This window comes from Pyrus communis, chromosome 4 (genome assembly GCF_963583255.1).
Source record: "Pyrus communis chromosome 4, drPyrComm1.1, whole genome shotgun sequence".
Classification (NCBI taxonomy): domain Eukaryota; kingdom Viridiplantae; phylum Streptophyta; class Magnoliopsida; order Rosales; family Rosaceae; genus Pyrus; species Pyrus communis.
In genome coordinates, this window is record NC_084806.1 from 23439065 (window position 1) to 23451129 (window position 12065).

At 40.9% G+C, this 12065-nt stretch overlaps 1 protein-coding gene across 1 annotated transcript in view; it reads right to left on the minus strand.

Moving 5' to 3' along the window:
• Positions 1-3942: 3942 nt before the first annotated feature.
• LOC137730438 (uncharacterized) overlaps positions 3943-12065 on the minus strand; it is a 69624-nt gene continuing 61501 nt past the window's right edge. The window contains exon 3 of the mRNA XM_068469427.1: positions 3943-4494. Coding sequence (XP_068325528.1) covers positions 4475-4494 — 20 coding nt within the window. The 3' untranslated portion in view covers positions 3943-4474. The remainder of the gene's footprint in view (positions 4495-12065) is intronic.

Genomic DNA, 12065 nt, shown 5'->3' on the forward strand with positions numbered 1-12065 from the left:
GTGATAGGTGATCAAATCCCACGAATTTCATGCAAATAACAGCTTGTTTACCCCCCCACACTTAAACCAAACATTGTCCTCAATGTTTCAAACTTAGATTAACACAAAAACAATCAACTAACACAACTAGCAAACATAACACAAATGGCAAAGTAATAGCAATAAAGAGATAGGTTAGGGACGCAAATCTGGGTTTGGAGTGAAAGTTCCTTCTTCTCGTGTTTCAACACATAGGTTGCCTCCCAAGAAGCGCTTGCTTTAACGTCTTCCAGCCGGACGGTACCTCCGTTTAAGCTTGACTAGGTTCCACGGCATGGAGGGGTACCTCCTCCACGACATGCTCCTCAAACGTCTCGTAATAGGGCTTCAATCGATGCCCATTCACTTTGAATTCTTGCTGCGTCCTTGAACTTTTGATTTGCACTGCACCATGAGGGAAAACATTAGTGACAATAAAAGGACCAACCCATTTGGAACGCAACTTACCCGAAAACAACCGAAGGCGAGAATTGAACAACAACACTTTCTGCCCAATAGAGAACGTCTTGGCACGAATTATCTTGTCATGGAATGCCTTCGTTTTCTCCTTGTAAATCCGGGCATTCTCATATGCTTCATTTCGGATTTCATCAAGCTCACACAATTGAAGCTTCCTATGTAAACCTGCGGCATCAAGGTCCATATTGAACGTTTTGACGGCCCAATGTGCACGATGCTCTAGTTCGACGGGAAGATGGCATGGTTTCCCATAGATGAGCCGAAAAGGTGACATCCCAATGGGGGTTTTGTAGGCAGTGCGATATGCTCACAATGCATCGTTTAAGCGCAAACTCCAATCCTTCCTTGTAGGCCCCACGGTCTTCTCAAGAATCTGCTTGATTTCCCTATTCGAAACCTCGGCTTGCCCGCTCGTTTGAGGATGATAAGGTGTGGCCACCTTATGCGTGACATTATATTTCTTGAGCAACGCCTCGATGGTTCGATTACAAAAATGGGAACCTCCATCACTGATTAGCACTCGTGGCATTCCAAACCTTGCAAAAATGTTAGTTTTCACAAAATCTGCAACCACTCGAGAATCATTAGTTCGGGTGGCTTTTGCTTCCACCCATTTCGACACATAGTCCACAGCAAGCAATATATAAAGAAACCCATGTGATGAAGGAAAGGGACCCATAAAATCAATACCCCAAACATCAAAGATTTCAACACTAAAAATGGGGGTTTGCGGCATTTGTTGTTTAGGACCAATATTGCCCGTTCTTTGGCATCTATCACAAGACATGCAAAATGTTCTAGCATCCCTAAAGATGGTAGGCCAATAGAAACCACATTCTAACACCTTAAGTGTCGTTCTTTGAGTGCCAAAGTGTCCCCACAAGCATAAGTGTGACAAAAGGTTAGAATAGCATTAAACTCAGAATCGTGCACACACCTACGTATAACTTGGTCAGGGCAATATTTCCATAAATATGGGTCATCCCACACATAAAACCGTGCCTCTTTCTTCAATATATCACATTGGTGTTTAAGTAATTCACTAGGAACATGTTTAGACACCAAATAATTCACCAAATCAGCATACCACGGTTCACTTACCTTGACGGACATCAATTGCTCATCTGGGAATGTCTCTATGATAGGCACGGCATCCTCCTCATGCACTATACGGCTCAAGTGGTCAGCCACCACGTTTTCACTTCCTTTCTTGTCCCGGATTTCGATATCGAACTCTTGGAGAAGAAGCATCCAACGAATGAGTCGTGGTTTGGCCTCCTTCTTGGTGAAAAATACTTCAATGCTGCATGGTCAGTATAAATAATAACTTTAGTACCAAGCAAATAAGAACGGAATTTATCTAAAGCAAATACAACATCAAGAAGTTCTTTTTCAGTGGTAGAATAATTCAATTGTGCATCATTTAAAGTCCGAGAGGCATAATAGATAACATGCGGCCTCTTTTCCTTCCTTTGCCCCAAAACAGCTCCTAATGCATAATCGGAAGCATCGCACATAAGCTCAAAAGGAAGGCTCTAATCCGGTGGAACTATGATAGGGGCCGAAGTTAGCATTTCTTTGAGGTGATTGAACGCCTTCTCACACTCCTCGTTGAAGTCAAACGCCACATCTTTCTGGAGGAGACGTCAAAGAGGGTTTGAGATCTTGGAGAAGTCCTTGATAAATCGCCTATAAAATCCTACATGACCAAGAAACGAACGAACCTCTCGAACCGAAGTAGGAGAGGGTAAGTAGCGTACAAGATCTATTTTCGATTTATCCACTTCAATTCCTCTTTCTGAAACAATATGCCCTAGAACTATGCCTTGTCTAACCATAAAGTGACATTTTTCCCAATTAAGCACAAGGTTAGTTTCTACACATCGTTTCAAAATCATTGTGAGATTTTCCAAACAACCATCAAATGAATCACCAAACACACTGAAATCATCCATAAATACCTCAATAATCTTTTCCACAAAATCTGAAAAGATACTTACCATACACCTTTGAAACGTGGCCGGAGCATTGCATAAACCAAAAGGCATGCGACGATAAGCAAAAGTACCAAAGGGGCACGTGAAAGTTGTCTTTTCTTGGTCATCCGGCGCTATGACAATCTGATTATATCCAGAATAACCATCAAGGAAACAATAAAAAGAATGACCGGTTAACCTTTCAAGCATTTGATCAATGAACGGCAAAGGGAAGTGGTCCTTCCTTGTGGTGGCGTTGAGCTTCCTATAATCAATGCACACTCGCCAACCTGTTTGGATACGGGTTGGCACAAGCTCATTCTCGGCATTCTTCACCACTGTCACTCCGGACTTCTTTGGAACACATTGCACCGGTGACACCCAACGACTATCAGAGATCGGATAAATCACGCCACAATCAAGAAGTTTGATAATCTCCTTTTTCACAACTTCCATCATTGGAGGGTTGAGACGGCGCTGAGCCTCTCGAGTTGGTTTAGCCCCCTCCTCTAGAAGTATGCGATGCATGCACGTAGTCGGGCTAATTCCCCTAATATCGGCCAAAGTCCATCCAATGGCCGTCTTGTGCTCTTTCAACACTCGGATCAACTTCTCCTCCTCTATGGCCGTGAGTGATGAGGAGACAATGACGAGCAATGTCTCGTTGTCTCCCAAGAAGACGTACTTTAAATGATCGGGCAACGGTTTAAGCTCAAGTACGGGTGCCTGAATCATTGAGGGTAACAACTTATTAGTGGAAACTGAAATTGAAATTGGGTTAGAAGGCTTACCATGGTGTTGAGGTAGTGACTCAAGGGCAGCCACTATCTCGGCCTCCTCCACACTTCTAGGCACGGCAAAACCAGATTTTTGCCCAATTCCTTGTGCAATTGTTGTTTCAAGTGTATCCCTCTCCAAAGAATCGAGAAAATCCTGCGCCAAATCATCAATTATATCAATAGAAAAGCAAGAATGATCGTCCTTAGGAAATTTAATACTTTCAGAAAGATTGAAATCAATGACTTCCCCATCAAATTCCATCGTTAAAGTTCCTTTAAACACATCTATCTTGGTGCGGGCTGTTTTCATGAAGGGCCTCCCTAATAGAATCGGCAATGGGGTGGAATGGGGTAAATCCTCCATGTCAAGCACGTAGAAATCCGCTGGAAAAATCAAGTTACCAACCTGTACCAAAACATCTTCCAAAACACCCTTTGGATATGCATTAGAACGATCGGCTAATTGAATTATCACACCATCATTTTTAAGCTCACCTAAGTTCATAGATGCATAAATAGAGTATGGCATAACATTAATCGAAGCCCCTAAGTCTAACATGCATTGTTCAAACTTAGTATTACCAATAACGCACGGAATTGTAAAACTACCCGGATCTTTGCATTTAGGGGGTAATTTCCTTTGTAACACAGCAGACATTTTCACTTACTTGAACCACCTCCTTGTTTGAAATCCTTCTCCTTGTTGTACAAAGTTCTTTTAAAAACTTAGCATACCTCGGGACTTGCTTAATCGCATCAAGGAGCGGGATATTGACTTGAACTTTCCGAAAGGTCTCTAGAATGTCCTTCTCGGCTTCTTCCTTCTTTGATTGCCTAAACCTGCCAGGAAAGGGCACATTTAGTGGAATAGAACTAGAAAAAGTCGAATTGGGACTTACCTTGGTGGTTTGGGACGGTTTAGGAGGACTAGATGAATTCGGCAAGGTTTGGTCATCCTTGGCCGTGGGCTTTGCTCCCTGTGCTTCTTCTTGCAGCAACTTGTCCTCCTCGTCTTGACTTGATTTGGATGTATTTGAGTCCGTTCCAACCTTTTTACCACTTCTCAACATGATGGCCTTAGCGGTTTCAAATCCTCCCTTCGGGTTCATAACGGTTGAACTAGGCAATCTGCCTTGTTCTCTAATTTGCCCCATAAACTCGGCAATTTGACCCATTTGCTTCTCCAAATTATCCACCCGTTTGTCTTGGATTTGTCTCTCCTTATTTTGAGTTTGTACTTCCTGCGTCAAAGTAGTAAGTAACTTAACAACTTGATCATTATCCAAAGACATACCTGAGGTTGTTGGGGCAGATTGCACTTGGTTTTGATTGGGGACGAATGGCTTTGTATAAAAGCCCGGTGGTTGCTGCCTAAATCCTCCTTGTTGTTGGGGTTGTTGAGGATCCCGCCATTTGAAATTTGGATGGTCCCTCCACCCCGGATTGTAGGTATTAGAGTATGGATCATGGCGTGGTTGATTTTGGTTCCCAAAACCCACGGCATTGGCAGATTCCCAACCCCCATTCTCAATCAATTTAGGGCATTGATCGTTGGCATGTCCTTGCATAGAGCACACGCCACACACACTTGGTCCATGAATCTTCATTCCCTCGGCCAAATGAGAAACAATAGAAGTAAGGTTAGCTAATTGGGATTGAATTTCGGGCATAGAACTTACCTCATTCACTTGTGGCCGTGGGGGGTCTCTTTGTCCAACACCTTCGTATTGTTGTGCATTATGTGCTCGGTTGGCAATTAGAACTTTTGCAGCCCCCGAAGTTTTATCCACCAACGCACCTCCCGCCGAGGCATCAAGCATTTGGCGTTCCATGGGAAGGAGTCCTTCGTAAAAGTATTGAATGAGCAGCTCATCCTTCATTTGATGCTGTGGACAAGAAGCAACAAGTGATTTAAAACATTCATAATAAGAAGGAAACGATTCACCTTGATTTTGTTGGATGCCACTAATCCGTTTCCTCAAAAGAATGACTCTTGAAGTTGGGAAAAACTTCTCCAAGAAAGCTCTTTTCATACTATCCCAAGATGTAACCGTTCCGGGTGCTAACTCGTACAGCCAATCCTTCGGCTTTTCCAAATGTGAGAATGGAAAAGCCTTCATCATTAGAATGTTCCCATCGACATTTATGGGTGTCATGCTCGAACAAACAACCTCGAACTCCTTGAGATGCTTGTTGGGATCTTCCATGGAAAGCCCATGGTATTTCGAAATGTGGTGCAACAAGCTTGACTTCAACTCGAATTCATCGGTCTTGCCTTGGGCAGCCGCGGGGTATTGAATGCATAATGGTGCGGCATTGGCCAACCCCGAGGCCGAAAGCTCTTTAATGGTCCGATTGTCCGCTGCCATAACTTCTTCTTCCACACGTTCAAACTCAAATTCGGCCTCTGAACTTGAACTAGGTTCACTAGGTTCACTAGGTTCAGGATGCCTCCTCTTTCTTCTCAAATCACGTTCAAAATCGTCGTTAAAGTCCAAGATATGTGCATGCACAGTTTGAGAACTCCGCGTCATGCACTAGTACCTAAACCAAGAAAACAAAACAAAATAAGAAAACTAGGTAAATTACACTAAAAACATACGGCAAAAACACAAGGGATTAGCAATTTTGCTAATCCCCGGCAACGGCGCCAAAATTTGATGCGAGAATTATACGCACACAAATTAAACCCTATGGATGACAATTGTAGTAAATGAGCAAATAGGGATCGTTCTAGACCGGGGATTAACTAGGGATGCTAATCAATGTGAAATTGACTCAAAAACGTAAAAACAATATTTAGAACACTAAACTAGACTTAATGAATGCAAACCTAAAATTTAAAACACTCAAACAAACTAAAAGACTCAAAACAGCACAAACACACTCAAATCTGCCTAAAAACCACTTTCTGGGCAGTTTTGAGCACAAACACAAATTTGGACGAAATTAAGTTGTAACTTGACTCAAGACTCTTAAAAACACAAACTAAATGTATTTCTAACTAAGCTAACACTTTAAAATAAATGGGGATTGGTTTTGACGAATTTAAAATTAAAACATAAACTTGGAAACAAAACAGATTCTAAAACCGATTTTGATGAAATAGAATGATGAGAAACTAGTTAGAGGGTTCCTTATCCACACATGAACATATGCATATAATTTGATTCCCAGTTATGACTTCAACAAACGATGAATGACAAAGCTCCAAGTTAATTAGGTCCGCTTAAATTAACTTTCAGATTTCCCTAGATTCATTGGATTGAATGGGATACGCATTACAACCAAATTATTCCTAATCAAAGTCCCTAACTATGGAATACGCATGATAGAGACATTCAACAAAGATCATTAAGTTCAACGGAAATCATAAACATCGACTAGGCATTCATAACTATGGAATACGCATGTTAATCCAGCCTAGGGTTTATTAAACACAATCGTGACTAGCGATTTTTACTACTCATGAATATAAGTTCATAACGATTAGGTGAAATTCCCTTATATCCTAGCATCAAGTTTAGGCATGCAAATTAAGTGTCGACCCTCAACCCACATACATAAACAAGTTCTTAATCAAAACAGAAAAGTAAACCACATCTAAAGTTCATGAATTCATAACTGGAGTAAATCAAATCATAACCAACATATGTCCATGGCTTCAAACTTTCCCCTAACTAATTAGGGGTTAGCCACTCATGATTACAACAAACTTAGAGAGTAATAACAAAGTAAACATTGAAAACAAGAACGAAGAACACCTAAAAATTCCAACAACTCAATCTTCAATTGTATGAACGTTTAGGCCTCTTCTCCTCTAGTTGCTGCAGCACAAGGGGTTTTGGTGAGTTTTGGGGGTTATGGATGATGTAGAATGATGTGTTTAGGGTAGGGATGGATGTAGGCAAAGGCAAGGAGTGTTTTTGGGCAGAAAATATGAAGAATGGTGAAGTATGGCAGTGTTAGAGAGAGGGAATGAATTTCTGGCGTGAATGAATGTGTATGAGAGATGGTAATATGAATCTTTTGTGGCTGCAATGGATGCTTATTTATAGGTGGATGAATGATTAAAAGAGGGAATATGACAGCTAGGTTGTTGGTGGAAAGCTGGAAATGGGATGGGAGTGCATGTGGGTGGAAATGCATGTGGGAATGCATGTGCAAAACAGCTAGGAAAAGTTGTGGAAATCTGGCAATGGGATGGGAGTGTGCACGGCAGAGATGGGAATGAATGATTGAATGTGCATGGCTGGAATGAATGTGTTTGCATGTGAATTAAAGCTAGGGTGAATGATGATAAATGCATGTGGATTAAAGTAGGGAATATGGAAGTGAATGTGCTGAAATGATGAATGGGAAAGTTGGAATTTCAAGGGGGAGCCACGGCAATGAATTTGTGTTAGGTGATGGGTGCATGTGTTGGCTGTTTTATTTGTTGGGAAAGCATGTGAATTAAAGCTAGGGTGAATGATGATGAATGCTGTTTTATTTGTTGGAATATGCAGGGCTAGAGGTTGTTTGATGGATGTGAAAAGGTATGTGAGATGTGGCTGAGATTTAGGTGAAAAAGGAATGTGTTTGAATGCTTTAGAATAGGAAAGAAAGCCCTCCCTTGCACGACAAGGAAGGGAAACATCAAGGGGATACACGGCATGGCGTAAGGTTGCAAGTTTTGTGACCTAGAATAGGTAGGAACCTTCTTTGACTAAGATTCCTCATTTGATTAGGAATCCTCTTCAATTTCGTCCATTCCTTTTGCTCCAAACGTAAGCTATCCATTCCAAGCCCAATTTTGCTCCAAAATGCTCCAAAATGCACCTTTTTGCTTCCTTAGCCATATGAACCTAGAAACACACGAAAATGGCATAAAGGACTAAAATAACTAAAGAAACACAACGTAAATGCACGAGAACAAGCCAATTAAGTCGCATAAATATGCTCCTATCACCATTCTTTCCACGATTCGCATTGTAATAAAAAGAGTGTTGAAGTGGTTGATTTTGGACTGCATACGCCTGAGGCAATGTGGGAAGAAGAGGTGGTTGGCCATGGACAGACAGAGCATGAAAAGGTTCAATAGTGCTAAAAGAGGCAACTTTCTTTCAACGATTCATAGAGAGCTCTTTGGGGAGTAAAAATCTATGCAATTCATTCAAAGAGGTAGAGGATAAATAGAGCATGATCGAATCAGTGAAGGACTCAGAGTCATCAGGAAAACCAGCAAGAGTGGCCGTAATCAAATCACGATCAGAGTTTGAAGCTCCAGTGGCAGTGAGAGAATCAGAGTTCTCTTTGATTTCTTGTAGGTAATCAGACATTGATTGTGAACCTTTTTGAATGCTCTAAAGTCTCGATCGAAGCTGATGAATGTGTGCATCAAAAACACCCCCAAATTGTTGCTCAAGTTTGAGCCAGACATCACGAGAAGATGAAACTCTAACACTAAACGGAATGACCTCTTCCGATAGTGTGGAATTGAACCAAATCAAAAGGTTTTGATCTTTCTCGTACCAAATTTTGAATGCCGAATTCAGAGCTCGATCAGACAAAAATGACGGTGGACAGGGTTGATAGGAGCATATTCATGCGACTTAAGTAGCTTGTTCTCGTGCGTTTATGTTGTGTTTACTTAGTTATTTTAGTGTTTAAGGGCACTTTTGTGTATTTTCAGATTATAAGGCCAAAGTGTGCAAGAAGATGCAAATTGGAGTCTTTTGGAGCGAAAGAGGAATGAGTGAGTTGAAGACTTGAAGAAACGACGAATTCCTACTCCAATGATGAATTCTTACCAAAACGAGGAATCCTACTCAAACAAGGTTTCCTATTTTAGGAAAGTTAATCCTACGTCTCCCGTTTTGGTAACCTTTCCTAATCTTAAACGTCCGTATTTTCTAGCCACTTTGAAGTCTTTGTAGGCGCTTTAGGACACAAAACGAAGGCCCTAGCCCAACTTCTAGTCCTAAGCCGTGCCTTTCCCCTTGTTTCCTTCCCTTGCTGTGCAAGGGGGGGCACTTTGGTCCCATTTTATGCACAAAAATCCTAACCCTAAACCCTAGCCGCACCTATTAAGCTATTCCCTTTAATTTCTGGTTTTATTTCCTAAATTCTAGCAGCATTTAGGTGAATTTTAGTTAATAAAAATAAATTAGGTTTTGAATTTCTAAACCCTAGGGTTTCCAGCATTTAGCCGCACCTTAGGGACCTATTATTATTTTTCTTTTCATATTTTTCAGTAACAAAAACCAAGCAGCCACCCTTCCATATTTTTCCACCATAAGCCGTAGCACCCATTCAGCCATTCTCCCATAACTCCCCCTATGCCGTGCCCCCCCCCCCCCCCCCCCCATTTACCATTAACCATAAAAAACCAAAAAAGAAATCAAGGCCGCAGCCACCAATTATATTCTATCATTAGCCGCAAGAATCTACCATTCACCCTAATTCTAATCCTGCCGCAGCCACCATATATTATTATTTCTTCTCTGCTGTGCAGGTGGCACACCAATTCCAGCCTTCATACACAACAAAACATCACAGCCGCAGCCACCTTTCCATTCGAGCAGCCTCCCATTATTGCCGTGCCTTTCCCCAGCCATTGCAGCCAATTTTCCATAAACCATTGCCGCAGCCACCACATCACTTCCAGCCACCTTCCACACCTTCCTACACCATTCCCCACCATTGCTGCACCACTAAGCCTCCATAAACCCAATCCCAAAACCAGAAAAACATCCAAAACTCACCTAGACTTTCATTGCCGCAGCAAGGAGAAGAAGAATGAGGGCTTAGACGCGCAGAAATTCAAGTGGATTCGTTGGGCGTTCTAGGTGTAATCCATCCTTTGTTCTTTATGTTTAAATTCAATTTTATTTTTCTTGTTGTGAACATGAGAGGCTAAACCCCTATTTAGCTAGGGGGTGATTCGAAACCATGTTTATGCTTGCAATATGATTTGATTACTTTTGGTTGGAATTTCATGAATGGTGAATTCAATTTGTTTAACTGCTTGATCGATAACTTATTTATGTATGTTGATTGAGAGTGCACGCTTAATTTTCATGCATGAATATGACGCTAGAATATAAGTGAGTTTCACCTAATAGTTATGAACTTATATTCACAAGTAGTGGAGGTTGCTTATAAACAATCGCGTTAAATGAATTCTTGGCACTAGTTTCATGCTCATCATAGTAACGAATGCCTCGTCGACACTTCTAGTTTTCATGATGCTTAATGATCTTTGATTGTATCTTTATTGTGCTTTTCACGTAAAGGACTTTTGGAGAATGTTTTGAATTGCGTTGCGCTAACCCATCCAATTCATTAACTTAAGGAAAACTTGACGGTTAATTTAAGCGGACCTAATTAACCCGGGGTGTTGAGTTTCATAATTCATCGAAAGACCAACTGAAAATCAAATTGTATGCAAGTGTAACATGTGTGGAGAAGAACCTTCTAGCTAGCATTCCATCCATATTTTCATCACATTCATATTTACATTCTGCCTTTAAATTACAATCTGTGCATTTAGTTTAATTTCGTCAAAGCCTCAATCCCCTTTACTTTAGTGTTCAATTTAGTTAGAAAGTGTCTTAGTTTGTGTTTATAAGTGTTTTGGCATTCTTTGAGTCTTTTGATTTGTTTTAGTGTTTTATTGTTTAGTTTTGCATTCTTTGAGTCTAGTTTAGTGTTTTTAACGTTTGTTTTACGTTTTTGAGTCAGTTTCCAAGTGATTTAGTAATCCCTCCTAATCCCCGGTCTAGAACGATCCCTACTTGCATCTTTACTACAATTGTCACAAGAGGGTTTTAATTTGTGTGCTTATTTAGTTCGCATCAAGGGTTCTGTGCCATTGACAGTACTAAGAAGGATTGGGGCAAAAAGAGCTCACATGGCAAATAATTGGATCGCTTGAGTTTGATAGGTACCATGCTGCCAATATTTTGGATCGTGAGAGAGGTAGAAGATTGAGAATTAGGGTTTGAAGAGGAATTGAGATTCGGAATTTGCACTGACTCATAAGGAGAAGAAAATGCAGAAGGAGATGTCATTAGAAATCAAGATCGAAGTATAAGATCCATGAAGAAATCAATCAAATTTCACAGAAATCAGAGAAGGTGAACGGAAAAAAAGAAGATCGAGAGATGCCGTGAGGCGGTTGGCAATGAAACCATATAGAAAGCTAAGAACAAAGTAATTCTGAATATTCCTCTTTCATTGAATAATTGGATAATTACATCAATAGTCATATATATAGTGATAACTATTTACAATATTCTCTCTAACAGATTTTACACAAGGCACATTATAAATGGCTGACTACAATAAGACTTAAAACAGAATGTATGTTATGATTTGGCATCCTCATCTTTATAACTGGACTGTAACCAATTGTTTACTGTGGTTCGAAGGACCACCAGATTTGATTTTAGATTCTCTATTTGAGGATAGTAATTCCATTTTGTAATCTGGTGCATAACGCTCATTTTTCCTTAGACCGGATTTAATCCCTATCAAGATTTTTATCGAGGCCCTTAACATGCACCCCAATCTTAGCATTGTACATATTCCCTCATTAATAATGAATATTGTAACATCCCACATTGCCCAGGTGAGTGGATCATGTAAGCCTTATATGTATATTCCCATCTCTACCTAGCACGAGGCCTTTGGGGAGCTCACTGGCTTCAGGTTCCATGGGAACTCCGAAGTTAAGAGAGTAGCGCGCGAGAGCACTCCCATGACGGGTGACCCATTGGGAAGTTCCCGTGTGAGTTCCCAGAAACAAAACTGTGAGGGCATGGTTGAT